This window comes from Schistocerca nitens, chromosome 7 (genome assembly GCF_023898315.1).
Source record: "Schistocerca nitens isolate TAMUIC-IGC-003100 chromosome 7, iqSchNite1.1, whole genome shotgun sequence".
NCBI classification, from domain to species: domain Eukaryota; kingdom Metazoa; phylum Arthropoda; class Insecta; order Orthoptera; family Acrididae; genus Schistocerca; species Schistocerca nitens.
In genome coordinates this window covers 106,105,334-106,126,713 of record NC_064620.1, presented here as the reverse complement: position 1 = coordinate 106,126,713, position 21,380 = coordinate 106,105,334, and the positions used below count along the sequence as shown (strand labels likewise).

At 44.6% G+C, this 21,380-nt stretch overlaps 1 protein-coding gene across 1 annotated transcript in view; it reads left to right on the top strand.

Annotated features, from left to right (window-relative positions):
• Positions 1–21,380, top strand: part of LOC126195301 (inactive dipeptidyl peptidase 10-like) — a 358,542-nt gene that overhangs the window by 194,910 nt on the left and 142,252 nt on the right. The window contains exon 7 of the mRNA XM_049933856.1: positions 20,418–20,593. Coding sequence (XP_049789813.1) covers positions 20,418–20,593 — 176 coding nt within the window. The remainder of the gene's footprint in view (positions 1–20,417; positions 20,594–21,380) is intronic.

Sequence of the window (21,380 nt, the reverse complement as noted above, 5' to 3'; positions counted from 1 at the left end):
CGCCGTCGTAAATGACGCGCATTATAACAGTATACCATCTCTCGCCTAAGTAAAAACCTGCCACTCGTGTAACAGCTTCTTTGGAGTCACCATACGAATTGTGCTGGCAGAACCAGTAGTGTGGGGGGCGCCTCCGGGTAAATATGAATCATCCTGTTCCTCCTTAGGCAGTCACTAGGTGAGCTTACACCTTGAGCCTAGTTGTCATGCGCTTGTACACGTCCAGTCACATTAATGTGACCTGAGCCGTGCGTGGCTCATGTTCCCGCCATCATGTACTTTACACCCTGTTTTTAACGTACTTCCACCTCACTACGTTAATTTATATTCCTACTGTCACTGTGCTGCTGCTTTGCCTGACCGTGAGCGGCGTTAGCAGCGCGTATCGATATCCCAAAGAAAGCAGGTGTTGACAACTATCAGTTTAATAAGTCACAGTTGCAAAATACTAACGCGCATTCTTTACAGACGAATGGAAAAACTGATAGAAGCCGACCTCGGGGGAGATCAGTTTGGATTCCGTAGAAATGTTGGAACACGTGAGGCAATACTGACCCTACGACTTATCTTAGAAGAAAGATTAAGGAAAGGCAAACCTAAGTTTCTAGCACTTGTAGACTTAGAGAAAGCTTTTGACAATGTTGATTGGAATACTCTCTTTCAAATTCTGAAGGTGGCAGGGGTAAAATACAGGGAGCGAAAGGCTATTTACAATTTGTACAGAAACCAGATGGCAGTTATAAGAGTCGAGGGACATGAAAGGGAAGCAGTGGTTGGGAAGGGAGTGAGACAGGGTTGTAGCCTATCCCCGATGTTATTCAATCTGTATATTGAGCAAGCAGTAAAGGAAACAAAAGAAAAATTTGGAGTAGGAATTAAAATCCATGGAGAAGAAATAAAAACTTTGAGGTTCGCCGATGACATTGTAATTCTGTCAGAGACAGCAGTTGAACGGAATGGACGGTGTCTTGAAAGGAGGGTATAAGATGAACATCAACAAAAGCAAAACGAGGATAATGGAATGTTGTCGAATTAAGTCGGGTGATGCTGAGGGAATTAGATTAGGAAATGAGACACTTAAAGTAGTAAAGGAGTTTTGCTATTTGGGGAGCAAAATAACTGATGATGGTCGAAGTAGAGAGGATATAAAATGTAGACTGGCAATGGCAAGAAAAGCGTTTCTGAAGAAGAAAAATTTGTTAGCATCGAGTATAGATTTAAATGTCAGGAAGTCGTTTCTGAAAGTATTTGTATGGAGTGTAGCCATGTATGGAAGTGAAATATGGGCGATAAATAGTTTGGACAAGAAGAGAATAGAAGCTTTCGAAATGTGGTGCTAAGAGGAATGCTGAAGATTAGATGGGTAGATCACATAACTAATGAGGAGGTATTGAATAGAATTAGGGAGAAGAGGAGCTTGTAGCACAACTTGACGAGAAGACTTGGCTCGCCGACCATTCATGAGCCGGCTGTGTGTGTGTGCATCGACTCCCAATTTGTCTTCGAGCGTGCTTAGTTAGTTTTGGGTATCGTTCAGGTCTTCGTGCAAGAGTTTGTCAGGTTGTGTGTGCAGTTGGCGCTATTTCCACTGACGACGATTTTAGATGTCCGGATTCTGAGGGGAGTCGGTCGGTTTCTGCGGTGCAGTAGGCTGGGTCCACTGGCGGTCCCTGCACGGTGTTGGAGCGTGAGTGGAGGTGTCCGATCGCTACGAACTTCGTGGTTACGCACCCAGGACGTCAAAGTTGAGTAGTGGTTCAACTACGCAAGCCACGTCCATCCATGTTGTGTGGTTCGTTTCGGTTGTTCGCTGTTGGGAAGGTTTTCTGTGAGCAACACCGAGTGTTTCTACTGCTGAAATTTAGCCGCCATGCGGTGCGGTTAACTATATTGCTTGACTACAATTCAAGTGCACCAGTGGAATTTTCTGCCTTGTGGCCGTTAGTGTTTTGGTTACCTGCCGTGGCCACTGACATAAATTCAGGCAGTGTTCCTTTTGGATGAAGTTATCTATATCAACATATTTCAAATTCAAGTCTACCAGCGGAATTTTCTGTCTTTTGGCCGTTAGTGTTCCGGTTACCTGTCCTAGCCACTAACATAATTTCAGGCAGCATCCTTTCCCCACCGGTTGTCGCTGTCCAACATGGTGTGTAGTTTTGACAGATAATACATATTTCATTGTGGATAATCACGTTCGTAACTTTTGTGTTTGTGTTCTCATGGGCCTTCAGCCACTTAAATCCTTATCAAAAAAAAAATTGCGGCCTTCTGCCTTTGAAAGGTCATAGTAATTTGTTTTAAAATTTTGAAAGCTTTATTACGGGCCTTCAGCCGTTTGTATTGCATCTTGTTTATGTTTGTCTATTCACCCTTGCCTGAGGGTCTCAGCCTCACTATATATATATATATATATATATATATATATATATATATATATATATATATATATATATATATATATAAATTATTTTATTTGAAATGTTAACTGCATGTTTTTGCCACTTGAGATTTATCTTGTTGCTTTAAGATTTCTTGTTTGGAGGCCTCCAGCCGTCAAATAATTGCCTTTTTGGAAACTCTTAGTTCTAAAGGTCCGGCTATGTGCCGTTTTGGTTTAAACGTATTATTAAATTACAATAAATTACAATGTTGAGTGAACCTGACCAACACCTTATTTGGCCCTTTCCACAATCCTAATCACATGTTCTGCCCAGCGGGTTTAGTGGGCGTTTCATGACCACCTGTCAAAAGCCTGAATAACCACCTTTTGCAAAGCGGACCGCCACGAGACGAGCAGGAATCAAGACAATGAGGTTCTGGAAGGTACAGACAGGGATGTGGGGCCATGTCACTCCACTACCGCGATCAGCTGCACTAGCTTTCTCGGTTTAGAACCCACGACACAAACAACCTGATCGAGGTGGTCCCACCGATCCTAGAGAGGATTTAAATCCGGGGACTTTGGAGGCCAGGAGACCACAGTAAGCTCGTCCTGGTTCTCTTCGAACCACGCACAGACACTGCGAGCTGTTTGACACATTGCCCTGCTGGCAGACACCATCGTGCTGAGGAAAATCAAACTGCTTGTAGGGTTGAACATGGTCCCCAAGGATAGATGCGTACGTGTTGATCCTTTTTGCCTTTCAGAATGACGAGATCACCCAGAGAATACCACGAAAACATTCCCCAGACCATAATGCTCTCGTCCGGCCTGGACCCTTCCGACGATTGTCGCAGGTTGTTTGCTTTCAAACGTTTCACGCTGACGGAGCATTAAACGTGATTCTGGTGTGAAAATTCCAGTCTTCGTCACAGGTGATCAGCAGTCAGCTTGGGTGTATGAACCAGCCGCCTATTGCAGAGCCCCATACGCAGCAATGATAGCTGAACGGTCGTTGGGGAGACATCTTGGTATCCCCTTGGTTCATGTCGGCCATCATATGCTCAACAGTTGCACTTCTACTCGCCCATTCACATCTCTGCAGCCGATCTTTATCCTGTCATGTATGACCCTTGGTGCACCATAGTAGTCTCGACGATGGTTTCTGATAGCGCCATTTTGCCACGAATGGTATAGTTTAACCACGGTGGCGCGCGAACGGTTTACAGATTTAGCCGCTTCATAAATGCTTCGACTCTTAACCCGAAAGCCAATGATCATGTCCATTTGGACTGCAGGTAAGTCCTTCCGTTTCCGTATTACAACAGATGCACTGTACCCGTGCTGCCAACTGCCATCTGTAAGTGTTTATCGCACGTGACATCGAACGTGGGAGGCAATCACATTAACGAGATTGTACCCTGTATTTTTCTCATACATGACAAGAGACACGTATGTAGGTGCGCGTAGCTGTCTACAATCTCATGAACGCACACTTTGAGCAGATCAAGAAACCATAGCAAAACGCTAGTTTTCGTTGAAAGCCAATTATCTACTGAGAGACCAGCACAACGTTAGCTAGATACCCTCCGAACACCATCTTATAAAAATTATTCAGACACCTATTACTACTACTACGTGATCAGGCCCAGTGGACCGCACGCATCTACAAGTTTCCTCCTCCACTGTATTCTGTCCATTGCTGCTATCCGCCATTCGTCCACATCTATTGACACTTGGTTTAAATCTTCATGGAGTCCATCCCTCCAACGCTTCTTGGGTCTCCCTGGCGGTCTCTTTCCTGTAGGTGTGAAATCCAGGAGCTTCCGAGGCCATCTGTGAGCCTCCATCCGGGCCACATGGCCGGCCCACTGCGTTCGTTTGGCTTTGACAGTTCCTGCTATGTTGGGCTGCTGGTATAGTTCCTCAAGCTCTTGGTTGTATCTGATCCTCCATTTCCCTGTATCTGCATCCAGAACCGGACCGAAGATCTTCCGAAGCACTTTTCTCTCAAAAACAAGGAGCTTATGGAAGTCCTGTTTCCGGATACTCCATGTCTCACAGCCATATAGAAGCACAGGCTGGATCAGGGTTTTGTACAGTCGAATCTTGAACTGTCTGGAGAGATATTTGGACCGAAGCAGTTGTGCTAGACTGTGGTAAGATCGGTTTCCTGCCTGTATTCTGGCATTGACCTCTGCTTCACATGACGAGTTCTCAGTGAAAAGTGCCCCTAGGTATTTTAATTCTTGTACTCTCTTGTAGGAATGGTCCCCAACCTGCAGTGATTGTAGATGACCAGCAGTCTGACAATGACCACGCGTCATAACGAGGTACTGTGTCTTGGCTTCGTTTGTGTTTAGCCCAAATTTGCTGGCAGCCTCCTTTAGTGCTTTGGTCATTTGCTCCAACTACTTTTCCGACCTAGAGAGTAAACAGATGTCGTCTGCATAGGCTAAGTACGCCAGTCTCTTTCCTTCAGCCGGCCGCGGTGGCCGTGCGGTTCTAGGCGCTTCAGTCCGGAACCGTGAGACTGCTACGGTCGCAGGCTCGAATCCTGCCTCGGCCATGGATGTGTGTGATGTCCTTAGGTTAGTTAGGTTTAAGTAGTTCTAAGTTCTAGGGGACTGATGGCCTAAGATGTTAAGTCCCATAGTACTCAGAGCCATTTGAACCATTTTTTTCTCTTTCCTTCGATTTCAATCCCTTCGTTCTCTTGGAATGTCTCGCGTACGATCTTCTCGAGGGAAAAGTTCAACAGGATAGGGGACAACCCATCTCCTTGCCTGAGTCCTGTCACAATTTCAAACTCCTCAGTTACGCGATTTCCCATCTTCACCTTTGCACGTGTTTCGTTCAAACAGATCTTTATCAGATTGATGAGTTTCTCTGCTATGCCAAACTCCCTTAAACAGACACCTATTAGCTGACATGAATTAAAACGGGTGTCTACACCTTTCGCCTTTGCACTGAGGTGACTTAAGTCATCGGATAGCGATACGCACATATAAAGATGGCGGTAGTATCGCGGGCACAAGGCATAAAATGGAAGTCCGTTGGTGCAGCTGTCCTTTGCACTCTACTAATTGTTAAAAAGTTTCCGGCGTGATTGTTCCCTCACGACGAGAATTAACAGATTTCGAATGCGGAACGGTAGTTGGAGCACAGGACGTGCAATTTCAGAAATCGTTAGGGAATTCGATATTCTGAGCGCCATAGTGTCAAGAGTTTGCCGAGATTATCACGTTTCAGGCATTACCGCTCACCACCGAGAACACAGTGCTGCCGGCAGCACAACCAGGAGCACCTCCGAAGATATCCGACGTGGCTTTGGACGAAACGTCAGGGATAGAAGAGTTCCATGGACCCCAGCCATACAACCCGGAAGAATTCTCGGCAGCTTATGAATATCTTCTCGGCCATTGTAGCCAATTCTTTTCGACTCCCTACGCGCAGTCATTGTACTAGCTGGAGTGCTGGTAGCACTCTGGAATTAATGTGTGATTTCTTATGTTGGTTTCATGAGATTTCCTACATCAGGCACCAATGTTTGACTGTCCATGCCCTTCAGTACATGAGGTTTGCCTAGTCTTGATATTATATAACAATCAATTACATCCACGAGTACAGTTTAAATAGCATCGTTGAAAAGTTCACATAACAGAAATATGTTTACATAGTTAAAGAGTTCCCATGGAAGATACAACATTCTACATAAACAGCACTAGAGACTGACATAGAAATATCGATACAGATACAAAATACGTCGAAAATAGGTGTTATCTGTGGTCCTTCGCGTTTACACTTCACAATAACATCACAAAGAGTCGACATGGGCAACTTTAGAACTGCTAAAATGTCCCTGACTTTAGTTACATTCAGTGACCAGTCCACATTTGAAGCCATTGAGCTGTCCTGCCCGACCCGTTCTATTATTACTGCTCCTCTACTGACAACACAATACTCCCCATCTCGCTTTATACTGACACCACTCGTGACGTCTAGTGATCAGTTACACGTTACACAGGGATGTCCGGATGCTTTTGATCAAACTGTGTACTTCGGGTAAATCAAGAAACAACAGCTAAACGTGGCTTTTCGTTGAAAGTCGATGATAAACGACGTACTGGGAGGTCAAGTCTCCATATAGACCCGAAGATAGTGGGCCGCCACAAAATGGCGCCAAGTAGAGACAGGAAGCCAAAAGACCAGACCCGGCTACATTGTGAGACAGACCCTGAGGAATAAGAAGAAGATAAACGGAACCTTGTACGAGTTTCTTACCACATAGCACCTATGTAAGATTAAATCCAGCTTGCTGAACGAGTTAGGAAACAAAGCTAGAAATGATCCGCAAAAGAAATTTACTGTAATGTTAGGTGGACAATGAAAATTAAAAACTGAAATTGGAAAAGAAACAAGAATGAGGGAATCCTGTTGGATACCAGCTAGCAAAAATAAAAACGTTGATTAATATTCCTCAAACTGGAGACAAAAAGAATAACCTCTAAAGAACGCTTTTCCGTCTTTGATGCCATCTACCGCACTTCGTTCGCTTACAAAGCTTCACATCGTATCGTGTTAACGTATTTCTTGCCTCATTGTCATGCCTTCGAATTTTTAAAGTCAACTGACAAATTAAAGCTCAACCAAACGTGATTTGGAAACAATACTTTCGGAGTCGTGTGTATGAGTGTATCCCTTCCCCAAAATTCGATTAGATCAACGAGAAAAAACTAAAACTTCCCTCCAGTTGGTCTGTATAACCCATTCTTAACAGCGTAGGACTGAACCAAGACCGTCTACGCCTTCGGAGCTCTGTCGCAGATTGCATAAAGTTGCGTTTACACCTGTGTGCCTTGCTTCTAGTTGCCGTGCGTCCGTGTTTGCCCCACACGCCAGAAGAGGGTTGTGTGTAGGTGTACGCCTCTTTCTCGACATGTGGGTATGCGTCATTTCATTTACATCTCACACTGTTCCAATGATCAAAATAACCGCTTCCCTAGAAGCAACCGTCGCCGCAGCCGGTATATTTTAAGCCAAACATGAAATTGAGGAAAGAATGTGTGCGTGTTTGTGGTTTACGGGCGCTCAACGGCCAGGTTATCAGCGTCCTTAGGAATATTAATAAGAACGTCTGTGTGTGAAGCGTCGTAATACTAGGAAGAGTAAGCCTTACGCAAATACTCTCTTACTCCCAACCTCACGATCATCCCCACATTCACGTTATCTCACACATATGAAGGCAGTTTTAAAATGAGCAGATGGCAACTATAACAGAAATGAGTTAAGAGGAGCCGGCCGGTGTGGCCGTGCGGTTCTAGGCGCTTCAGTCTGGAACCGCGTGACCGCTACGGTCGCAGGTTCGAATCCTGCCTCGGACATGGATGTGTGTGATGTCGTTAGGTTAGTTAGGTTTAAGGAGTTCTAAGTTCTAGGGGACTGATGACCACAGATGTTAAGTCCAATAGTGCTCAGAGCCATTTTTAGTTAAGAGGATAGCTAAAGTAGTTACAGAGGGAAATTTGACTGGCTTATAACTTACAGAGGACTTGGATCAGCCACCCTGATAACAGATAAAAAACGTCGCCCTAAAATTTTAGGAAATAATTCGGATACGAGGGTTGTCCAGAAAGTAATTTCCAATCGGTCGCGAAATGGAAACCACAGTGAAAACCAAAAACGTTTTATTTGCAAACAGTTAATTCTCTACATAGTCGCCGCTCCAATTTCGAGTTTTGTCGTAGTGTTGTATCAACTTTCCAATATCCTCGTCATAGAAAACTGTGCTTTCGGCCAGTTATCTGCACTGGTCTGCAGCTCATTGTGTGTGGAAAAAATTTGTCTTCATAGCTAGCGGTTCTTGTGCGCAGATATGACACTCAGGGGGAGACAATTACGGACTATATTGTGGGTGATCGCCGTGCGGTTGTAGGCGCTACAGTCTGGAGCCGAGCGACCGATACGGTCGCAGGTTCGAATCCTGCCTCTGGCATGGATGTGTGTGATGTCCTTAGGTTAGTTAGGTTTAATTAGTTCTAAGTTTTAGGCGACTGATGACCTCAGAAGTTACGTCGCATAGTGCTCAGAGCCATTTGAACCATTTTTGTGGGTGATCAAACACTTCTCATCGGAAACGCTGCAGGAGCATCTGCATTGCCCCTGCAGTGTGCGGCCTAGAATTGGCGTGAAGAAGAAACTGCTCGACAGTTGTGTTATGTGGGCTGCATGACACAGGCGAAATCTCTAACCAGGCCCTCATACTTGGCGGGAGACGCTGTTTCCTACGCATCTTTACGTGCTCACTGTTCACTCAAAACTGAAAAGAGAGACGCGACACGATCGACGGGCATACTGGAGACACTGCCCAACACATCTGTGCAAAGCTTTACCGGATTTTCCCAGTGGTTTCCATTTCGCGACCGATCGAAACTTACTTTCTGGACAACCCTCGTATTTCACAAAAGTTTAAAAGTCGTACCACATTCGTGTCAGTGTCAGTTAAAATGGTGGGCAAATCTGTCGCCAAATGAGCTGCCTCCCTCTGATTTGATTATACAACTTAGTCTACTAAAATGTGGTGCACCGTGACCTGTACGACACAAGCACCACATATCAGAGGGTCCTCTCGCTGCAGCAAGAAGCCATGCGCCGTAGGGCTGTGTCCTATGCAAAGGCGAGTGACAAGGACCTCATCCCGCCTGCATGACTGGAAGGAGGTACGCCACGGCGGCGCTGTTGACTTTGCTAGGCGCAGCTTATTGTCTGGCACTTCCCACCATTCTGTTTCCCATTACGCACTACTCTGTACCTCAACAGTGAGGTGATAGCATGCAGGGGCATGATATACTGACCTATCTGTCGCGATACACCTTCTTGGCTGCCACATCCGCCATTCCGTTTCCCTTAATACCCATACGCCCTGGAATCCGACAGAAAGTCACCTCCTTCCCTAGCGTTGGTAGAGGAGGACGTCCTAGATATCCTGGACTACTTAATCTGCTGCGTAAAAGTGTTGTACAAAGTAAAGAGCACTCTGGCAGTTGGATTAGACGAGGAATTTAGTAGATACAATACATCTCATCTATTCCAGAGCCCTCATGACATGTAATTCAGCATCGAAGATGGTGAAGTCTTGAGATAATCGAATCTTGAGGACACGATCAGGGAAAACAAGGTTTTGGGTAATGAATTTGTGAGTGTGGTGAAAGCGGCAATAATGGGATGGACTATTCTGTTTGAAAACTGTACTCATGATTTCGGAGTAATCCTTCATGCTGCTGGACCACTGGCCGCGAAGCAAAAGACAAAATACACTATACCAGTGGCGACAAGGTTAGCTTTTTTTTGTGGTTTTAGGGCGCACAAACGTGGCACTTCGAATTCTTGCCACCGGAAACATGCAGCCCAGATTGACGTTCCAGTTCAAGGTATCTGCTGCGTGCTGTCTGCAAAATGTGTTACAATGGAGATAGCAGCAACGAAGTATAAATATGCGCGACGCGATAGTTTTTCTCGCATCTCATTATTTATGACGTCATATCTCCTGATCTATAATATTATAAGTACGTTCAGCGCCATATGTGGATACTGTCTGCGAAATTTATTGCGAATAGAGTTAGTAGCAAAGGAGCAATGTATTTTAACGTCGTGCAGGATGCGGCAGTTTTTCGAGCACCTTGTTGTCTACGACGCCATATCTCGAGAACTATGTGTCATACAATGATATAATTTTGCATTTACATTCCGTGGTATATGTGCTTATTGTCGCGAATACAGGTTGCAGTAAAGAAGTAATAAATTATAGTGTCATGCCTCACGCAGTGCATGAACAGCGGAAAAAAAGTAAGTGATAAATATAGGGTGCGTCAAAAAAATGTATACACACTTTGAAGCATCATAGAAAATTTATTTCCCGTTCTACAATGTTAAATTTCTCGAAATGGAAAGCTTAAAGTCCAATTGTAAAAATAAATGTGCTTTGCAAATGGGATTTATGTTCAAACTGGTGGCCTTCAGCATCAATACATTTCTGAGTACGAGTCACCACTGATTCTGTACATCGTACCAAAGTGTCCAATGAGATTTCTGCGCACACCGCCTGAATTTCATTCCAAAGTGTGTCCAGGTTACGTGGTTTACATTTGTACACCTCATCTTTTACTGTGCCCCATAAGAAGAAATCCAGCGGCGTGAGGTCTGGAGAGCGTGCAGGAAACTCGATTGGTCCCTTGCGTCCTATTCACTGGCCTGGCACATTGTGATCCAGGTATGCTCGTATGTCCCTATGATAGCGCGGCGGGGCGCCATCTTGTTGGAAATATAACTCATCATTACCGTATAATGCACGAATGGTAGGGAATATGGAATCAGCAAGCATTGTTAGGTACGTTTCTCCAGTAACAGTACCTTCAAAGCGGAAAGGCCCAATGAGTCCCCTTGCAGACAAACCACACCACACATTTACACCAGGCAAATTCACAGCCTTTTCAACTGTAATGTGAGGATTATCTTCAGCCCAGTACACAGAATTGTGCCTATTGACAGTTCCACTGAGTTTGAATTGGGCTTCATCCGACCAAATTATGCTACCTATAAATCCCGGTTCACGTCACATCATCCCCTGAACCTATTCCCAAATTCTAACCTTCGATCTGGATCGCCGTCACTTAGCTGTTGCACCAGCCTTGGAATGTACACACGAAACTTTCCTTTCTTCAGAATGCGTAGCACACTACTAGCAAAATTACTCTCACGTGCCGTTTGCCTAGAAGATTTTTGAGGCGAACGCTGAAACAGTTCCAAGACCGCAGTTGTGGAATCATCACTTGTAGCTGTACGAGTCGCCCTGATCGACCTTTATGCACATCACACACTGTTCCATGAATTTCGAATTTGTCTCGTAGACGTGTAATTGTTAACCTTGAAGGTGGTTCTGTACCGTACTCACTTCTCCACTGTCTTCGAACCGCAGCTACATTCTCAAACTTCCAGTACCACTTAATTATCTGCTTCCGCGCTTCAAAGGTCAAACGCACGTCCGCCATGTTGCAGTTACTTCCTTGCCATTGCTGGCACCTGTTTAAGAAACATAACATTACTTTCTCACAGATATTTAACCTTGTAGAACGGAAAATAAAATGTCTATGACAGTTCAAAGTGTGTATACATTTTTTTGACGCACCCTGTATTTTCCCTTTCATCCTTTTGTAGAGTTTTCCTGCGAGAAAAAAATTCTTAAAGATTTGAATTTACGTCGAAAGTTTGTTGCTAGTCGCTAAGTGCTCTCTTTCTCCAGTACTTAATGAATAAAGTCTGCGCATTCACGTGTCGTGGACTACTCTTTCTTTTTTCACTCCCACCCCAACTCCTCTGATATATTGATGGTTCTTACCCCCACAGCCATTGTCTCCTGACAGTGCCCATAGTTTGGTTAAAATCGGCCCTGCGGTCTAGGAGATGAGGACACTAACACACAGGCAAGCACACCCAGTCCACACACTTTGGTAATACACTACTGGCCATTAAAATTGCTACACCACGAAGATGACGTGCTACAGACGCGAAATTTAATCGACACCGTGCTGACATGAGGAAAGTTTCCAACCCATTTCTCATACACAAACAGCAGTTGACCGGCGGTGCCTGGTGAAACGTTGTTGTGATGCCTCCTGTAAGGAGGAGAAATGCGTACCATCACGTTTCCGACTTTGATAAAGGTCGGATTGTAGCCTATCGCGATTACGGTTTATCGTATCGTGGCATTGCTGCTCGCGTTGGTCGAGATCCAATGACCGTTAGCAGAATATGGAATCGGCGGGTTCAGGAGGGTAATACGGAACGCCATGCTGGATCCCAACGGCCTCCTATCACTAGCGGTCGAGATGACAGGCATCTTATCCGTATGGCTGTAACGGATCGTGCAGCCACGTCTCGATCCCTGAGTCAACAGATGGGGTCGTTTGCAAGACAACAACCATCTGCACGAACAGTTCGACGACGTTTGCAGCAGCATGGACTATCAGCTCGAAGACCATGGCTGGGGTTACCCTTGACGCTGCATCACAGACAGGTGTGCCTGCGATGGTGTACTCGACGACGAACCTGGGTGCACGAATGGCAAAACGTCATTTTTTCGGATGAATACTGGTTCTGTTTACAGGATCATGATGGTCGCATCCGTGTTTGGCGACATCGCGGTGAACCCACATTGGAAGCGTGTATTCGTCATCGCCATACTGCCGTATCACCCGCCGAGATGGTATGGGGTGGCATTGGTTACACGTCTCGGTCACCTCTTGTTCGCACTGACGGCACTTTGAACAGTGGACGTTAAATTTCGGATGTGTTACGACCCGTGGCTCTACCCTTCATTCGATCCCTGCAGAACCCTACATTTGAGCAGAATAATGCACGACCGCATGTTGCAGGTCCTGTACGGGCCTTTCTGGATACAGAAAATGTTCGACTGCTGCCCTGGCCAGCACATTCTCCAGATCTCTCACCAATTGAAAACGTCTGGTCAATGGTGGCCGAGCAACTGGCTCGTCACAATACGCCAGTCGCTACTCTTGATGAACTGTGGTATCGTGTTGAAGCTGCATGGGCAGCTGTACCTGTACACGCCATCCAAGCTCTGTTTGACTCAATGCCTAGGCGTATCAAGGCCGTTATTACGGCCAGAGGTGGTTGTTCTGGGTACTGATTTCTCAGGATCTATACACCCAAATTGCGTGAAAATGTAATCACATGTCAGTTCTAGTATAAAATATTTGTCCAATGAATACCCGTTTATCATCTGAATTTCTTCTTGGTGTAACAATTTTAATTGCCGGTAGTGTATGTATGGATATATGTATAAGAGTATCGTGGTCTGCCTAACACCCAGTCAATCCACATCCGTAGCTCATGGGCAGTGTAGCTGCCTACCATGTGGAGGATCTAGGTTCGATTCCCGATACTGCCTTGGTGCAAGCACTGGAACACGGTGCACAGCCTTGTGATGACAGTTGAAGAACAACTTGACCGAATGCAGCAGCACCCGACAAAGGCGGGTGTGCGGTGTGCCGCCGTGCCGCCTTCCATACCGCTGCCACATGATGCCATTGCCCGATGGATGACCCAGCGGGCGGTCGGGACCGATTGGTCGTATTTAAGGGGCTGCACACTATGTTCCTGATTTGATGAACGTTAGGCCCGTATCACAGTTCGATTGCTCTGTTAATTTACTCGATCTTAATTCCACAGAACATTTCTGAGACTATTTGCCAAGGTAGGTGAAACGTGGCAGTCATCATCTTCGCAATTTGACAGCCCTCACCATCACCATCAATGAGAGGGTGCAGTTGGATATAGCATACCCGAAGAAACTTGTGGACTCTATTCCTCCCGAAATTGAGGCCGTATCGAGGCTAGGGACGGTGTTACGCGGTATTAAAATTATGTCTTCTGGGCGTTATAACACTGCTGTATGCTACCGCTATACCATAACCTTAAAGTAGGAGGCAGGTCGTAAAATAAAACTATCTAGTTAAAGCAATTATGGTATAAATCAACAGAGCAGTGTTACCCTCTGAGAGGAATTTTGTTATGTTGACCGTGTTGTACCTAACGTGGGTGGCTTATCGGAAATGAGAGTCAGAATTACGTAAATATTTGAACAGTACAAATAATATTTTACCTATCTACACTGTTCAAAGAACAAGGAAAACGGTCGCCAGCCTAATTAGGCAAGAGGATGATTGACATTCTTGTTCAAGAAATTAAGTATGAGTAACCTTAACGGGCGAACACAACCTATATTTTGCCACACGAGAGTGCAACGAACTCTGACACCTGCATATGTTCACGGTTAAGATTGGAAGCTAACAGAGCAGAACAAACTATTTGCATAAATATAAGAGATAACGAAACACACTATTACTTTCAGGGCTTATTCATACTGAATGGTCTTTATAACATTACTATTAATATTCACTGCAGAATCATTTATTGGACATAGGTTCGGTATTATTGTTCAAATATTTTCCTAGCTGACATAAAATTATAAATGTAGTTCAATGCAAAATTATGAACTGGTCACAGGTTAAATATCTCTCAACTAAATTCTATTCTATTTAGAATGAAAGTTAAATGGAATTCAGTAACAGGTTACTTCTCACTGTCTTTTGAATAAAGAAATTATTGTTTTCATAAATAGTGGTAAAGGATAACCTGTGGATCTTATTACACTATTAATATGCACTTTCAATACCCAAAAGAAACAAGTGCTTAGCAAGCATCCAACTTTCCACAACTGCAATTCACGTCTTTTACTGCAGTGAGACACAATGTTGACAAATTTACAAGAAACTGACTCACCTTTTAAAATTTACTACAGACAGCACTATGGTCATTAACTAAGCAAAACTTTATAAGCCACAGTTTTAAGAATTTTAATTTTTAAAAGAAACAGCAAATTGTCTTTATCACCACCGTCTTCTACTTTCAAGTAAATGATTAAATAGGTGACTTTGAAACTCCAAAAAAAGCTTTAAATTGGACTATTTCCATCACTGGGAGGCTTTCACAAGACTACATTTACTACCTCCCACAATTTCACTAAATCCACAGTAAATCTGAATACTCTCTTCTTACCAAAGATCAAGCAACATTATTTGATTAAATATTTGGCTTTGAGGCTTTCATTTTTTTCCACAAACTAGGACACTCGGTAATCATAGTTCAAATGGAGAGGAACCTGAGAGGTGTTGTAATAGGGAAAAAATCAAGGTAGGTACATGAATTCAGTTATAAGTTACCTTATATTTTTGCACACTAAAACATCCAATGAGCTGATCCTTCACTGTACATTACTATAGTGCTCCATTATAATGATTGCGCAATGTGGTGGCACCTGCAAATTGGTAGGTGGATTTGCAGGCAGAATTGCTGGACTCTGTCCCTTCTTGGTGGCGATGATAGATACCAATTCCAGAATAGTTCCAGCTATTTATCCATCCATCCATCCGAGGCATTGGAAAGCGGCAGGGAAAAGCCTCTCTCGGAACCAGCACAATATACAACTTTTACTTGGGCAGTGCACAGTTTGGTAGCTCATCCCCGACTGGCTCTTGGTTCCACCTTTTCTACCTAGGCCAACCACAATTTGCGCGCGCTACACAGATCCGTCCCGGAGGGGAACCACTACACCTTTTTCATACAAACTAATTATGAATCCTAAGTGAAGGTCAGCAGTTTATACACTCCTGGAAATTGGAATAAGAACACCGTGAATTCATTGTCCCAGGAAGGGGAAACTTTATTGACACATTCCTGGGGTCAGATACATCACATGATCACACTGACAGAACCACAGGCACATAGACACAGGCAACAGAGCATGCACAATGTCGGCACTAGTACAGTGTATATCCACCTTTCGCAGCAATGCAGGCTGCTATTCTCCCATGGAGACGATCGTAGAGATGCTGGATGTAGTCCTGTGGAACGGCTTGCCATGCCATTTCCACCTGGCGCCTCAGTTGGACCAGCGTTCGTGCTGGACGTGCAGACCGCGTGAGACGACGCTTCATCCAGTCCCAAACATGCTCAATGGGGGACAGATCCGGAGATCTTGCTGGCCAGGGTAGTTGACTTACACCTTCTAGAGCACGTTGGGTGGCACGGGATACATGCGGACGTGCATTGTGCTGTTGGAACAGCAAGTTCCCTTGCCGGTCTAGGAATGGTAGAACGATGGGTTCGATGACGGTTTGGATGTACCGTGCACTATTCAGTGTCCCCTCGACGATCACCAGTGGTGTACGGCCAGTGTAGGAGATCGCTCCCCACACCATGATGCCGGGTGTTGGCCCTGTGTGCCTCGGTCGTATGCAGTCCTGATTGTGGCGCTCACCTGCACGGCGCCAAACACGCATACGACCATCATTGGCACCAAGGCAGAAGCGACTCTCATCGCTGAAGACGACACGTCTCCATTCGTCCCTCCATTCACGCCTGTCGCGACACCACTGGAGGCGGGCTGCACGATGTTGGGGCGTGAGCGGAAGACGGCCTAACGGTGTGCGGGACCGTAGCCCAGCTTCATGGAGACGGTTGCGAATGGTCCTCGCCGATACCCCAGGAGCAACAGTGTCCCTAATTTGCTGGGAAGTGGCGGTGCGGTCCCCTACGGCACTGCGTAGGATCCTACGGTCTTGGCGTGCATCCGTGCGTCGCTGCGGTCCGGTCCCAGGTCGACGGGCACGTGCACCTTCCGCCGACCACTGGCGACAACATCGATGTACTGTGGAGACCTCACGCCCCACGTGTTGAGCAATTCGGCGGTACGTCCACCCGGCCTCCCGCATGCCCACTATACGCCCTCGCTCAAAGTCCGTCAACTGCACATACGGTTCACGTCCACGCTGTCGCGGCATGCTACCAGTGTTAAAGACTGCGATGGAGCTCCGTATGCCACGGCAAACTGGCTGACACTGACGGCGGCGGTGCACAAATGCTGCGCAGCTAGCGCCATTCGACGGCCAACACCGCGGTTCCTGGTGTGTCCGCTGTGCCGTGCGTGTGATCATTGCTTGTACAGCCCTCTCGCAGTGTCCGGAGCAAGTATGGTGGGTCTGACACACCGGTGTCAATGTGTTCTTTTTTCCATTTCCAGGAGTGTATAACAGTAACTAAACATATTAAACAAAACATATCATTTGCACATATCCAAATATATACAGTAACTTTTGTCTCCCTCCAATTGGGACAAAGAATTTAAATGACAGATATACTACATTGCATATAATCAGACCATGACATCGAGGTTTTTACAAAGAAAGGAATATACAATTTTGTATTATCGATTTAATCAAACAACATTTACAGAAGCTCAACGATGTAACATTAAATAAAACAAAAGCAAAATAAATCAGTAGAGTATTAGAGATATGGTGTTACAGCGTGACTAATTTTTTGTCTGCTTTGTTTACCGGAAACTTCTTTTGATCCGACTAACTGTTCACAAAGTATGTGGGGTGTCCAAATTCCGCGATCCACCATACATCACAATTTCTTTTTTCATTGTAATCTTGATTATTATTTGTCCCACCTTCCTCTTACTGTTTTTTTCAGCTATGTTTTTTTTTTATTTTTTTTTTTATTTGGGACAACACTACAGTTACATGTGAAACCTTCCCGTCTCCTCTATATCTCTTTTGTTAATGATAACCTTCCCTTTTACAATAACCTACGTAACCTTCCCTTAGGATTTCTATCTCTTGCTTAATAATAATAAATGAAATCTTCCCTTTGAAATTTATTCTCTTTCTCAATCTTCGCATACAAATTTAATTGCTGCTTATTAAAAGTGATTTTCTGTTTATTTCGACGAAACATAGAATGTGTCGTCGTCGTGGCCCTCAGTCGTTATCTGCAATAACTCAAAACTGTTGCTTACCTTTTTTTTACTGTTACTGGATCGCCATCTGACTGCTACATCGAACTGCGACATGAATATACTTACTCTGGTTTACTATACTCTATTATCTGCTGGTGGGCTGTCATAATAAGTGGCTGTATTTATTACCAAAGTTGACGTTATTCTTTATTAGCAAAGCTGACGTTATTCTTTAATTAATTTGACTGAAGTTACGTCATTCATAGTTACACTTTTTCTTGACAACAATAAAATTTTTGCAAAGTTTTATGTTGATGGTTTTTGGGATGGATTATAATCAGTAATGCAACATTGCTGGCAAAAATTAACTATATTCTGAAAACACTTCAAATATTTACTGTTGGTAATGAAATGAATTTACAAACGTTCAAATGGGACTTACTTTTTACAATAATCTTACAACTAGCATTGCGCAAACATAACTTCAGTAGTCTTGAGTTTCGCAAAGAAAATAATTCAATAATATTAGTTTCTCTTATGATAATAGTTAGTTGATGTCTCTGAACATCTGTTTATAATCTCTTGTAAATCATAGCTGGTGGCTGGCAGGCACACTCCTCCTCTCAACCTCTCGCTTCAGACCTGCTACCAACTCGCTTAACATCTCGCTTGCTACCGACTTCCTACGAACGCTAAAGTGCGGTCTCTCCCGCCAACAATGCTTTCTGGTGCAGACAATCCCTGCTACCATTACAAAATGTATCAATGCGCGGTCTTTCCCGCTCTTTTCTTAAAATGTATTCATACGCGGTCTCTCCCGCCCTTTTTAAAATTATATCAATTTGCGGTCTCTCTCGTCAACAATACTTTCGTGCAGACATTTCCTGCTACCACAATTATTTCCAGCATGACAAATATTAATTATTCCTACTTAATCCTATTAATAATATACAGGGTGTTACAAAAATGTACGGCCAAACTTTCAGGAAACATTCCTCACACACAAAGAAAGAAAATATGTTATGTGGACATGTGTCCGGAAACGCTTACTTTCCATGTTAGAGCTCATTTTATTACTTCTCTTCAAATCACATTAATCATGGAATGGAAACACACAGCAACAGAACGTACCAGCGTGACTTCAAACACTTTGTTACAGGAAATGTTCAAAATGTCCTCGGTTAGCGAGGATACATGCATCCACCCGCCGTCGCATGGAATCCCTGATGCGCTGATGCAGCCCTGGAGAATGGCGTATTGTATCACAGCCGTCCACAATACGAGCACGAAGAGTCTCTACATTTGGTACCGGGGTTGCGTAGACAAGAGCTTTCAAATGCCCCCATAAATGAAAGTGAAGAGGGTTGAGTTCAGGAGAGCGTGGAGGCCATGGAATTGGTCCGCCTCTACCAATCCATCGGTCACCGAATCTGTTGTTGAGAAGCGTACGAACACTTCGACTGAAATGTGCAGGAGCTCCATCGTGCATGAACCACGTGTTGTGTCGTACTTGTAAAGGCACATGTTCTAGCAGCATAGGTAGAGTATCCCGTATGAAATCGTGATAACGTGCTACATTGAGCGTAGGTGGAAGAACATGGGGCCCAATCAAGACATCACCAACAATGCCTGCCCAAACGTCCACAGAAAATCTGTGTTGATGACGTGATTGCACAATTGCGTGCGGATTCTCGTCAGCCCACACATGTTGATAGTGAAAATTTACAATTTGATCACGTTGGAATGAAGCCTCATCCGTAAAGAGAACATTTGCACTGAAGTGAGGATTGACACATTGTTGGATGAACCATTCGCAGAAGAGTACCCGTGGAGGCCAATCAGCTGCTGATAGTGCCTGCACACGCTGTACATGGTACGGAAACAACTGGTTCTCCCGTAGCACTCTCCATACAGTGACGTGGTCAACGTTACCTTGTACAGCAGCAACTTCTCTGACGCTGACATTAGGGTTATCGTCAACTGCACGGAGAATTGCCTCGTCCATTGCAGGTGTCCTCGTCGTTCTAGGTCTTCCCCAGTCGCGAGTCATAGGCTGGAATGTTCCGTGCTCCCTAAGACGCCGATCAATTGCTTCGAACGTCTTCCTGTCGGGACACCTTCGTTCTGGAAATCTGTCTCGATACGAACGTACCGCGCCACGGCTATTGCCCCGTGCTAATCCATACAACAATTGGGCATCTGCCAACTGACTGCAAAACCACGTTCGTGATGAACACTAACCTATTGATGCTACGTACTGATGTGCTTGATGCTAGTACTGTAGAGCAATGAGTCGCATGTCAACACAAGCACCGAAGTCAACATTACCTTCCTTCAATTTGGCCAACTGGCGGTGAATCGAGGAAGTACAGTACACACTGACGAAACTAAAATGAGCTCTAACATGGAAATTAAGCATTTCCGGACACATGTCCACATAACATCTTTTCCTTATTTGTGAGGAATGTTTCCTGAAAGTTTGGCCGTACCTTTTTGTAACACCCTGTATAAACATCTTTCATAAATTGTGATTTGAAAATAGACAATAGAAATATACACGTCTTACACATGTGGTGCAGATACAAAGAACAGCCCCCTCTCTTTTACACAGAGTAAAGTCATTAGAGTGCACTGTTTCTGTCGCCGTTGCAGAGGAGATCCTGCAGAGCGGCGCCGCGCTGTGGTGGAGCCCAGACGGCCGCTACCTGCTGTTTGCCACGTTCGATGACTCGTCAGTGGGCGAGCTGCGCTACCCCTGGTACGGCTCTGGAACCGGGCACGTGGAACGGCCGCAGTACCCGCAGCTCAGGAGCCTGCGGTACCCCAAGGTACTTTAATGATAATTCAATTCACAATCTTAGTAGCAAATGTTCCTCTACTTCCTAGGCAGTAAGGAAATCATATCAGATTTACTGACTCGATAAATAAGGCAGAAGCGGAGTGTACACTTACATCTACATACGAGGATGGTTTGATGAGTCTGGTAAATTGGACGAAAGAATGGAACATGTTTGTTTCGCCTTCATGGTTGGTAAGTTTGATTATTCCGAGGATCGTATAAAGAATTTCAACAATGTAAAGCAAGGGGAAACTACAGCCGTAATTTTTCCCGAGGGCATAAGGAAAGGCAAACCTACGTTTCTAGCATTTGTAGACTTAGAGAAAGCTTTTGACAATGTTGACTGGAATACTCTCTTTCAAATTCTAAAGGTGGCAGGGGTAAAATACAGAGAGCGAAAGGCTATATACAATTTGTACATTAAGCAGATGGCAGTTATAAGAGTCGAGGGGCATGAAAGGGAAGCAGTGGTTTTCAAGGGAGTGAGACAGGGCTGTAGCCTCTCCCCGATGTTATTCAATCTGTATATTGAGCAAGCACTAAAGGAAACAAAAGACAAATTCGGAGTAGGTATTAAAATCCATGGAGAAGAAATAAAAACTTTGAGGTTCGCCGATGACATTGTAATACTGTCAGAGACAGCAAAGGACTTGGAAGAGCAGTTGAACGGAATGGACACTGTCTTGAATGGAGGATATAAGATGAACATCAACAAAAGCAAAACGAGGATAATGGAATGTAGTCGAATTAAGTCGGGTGATGCTGAGGGAATTAGA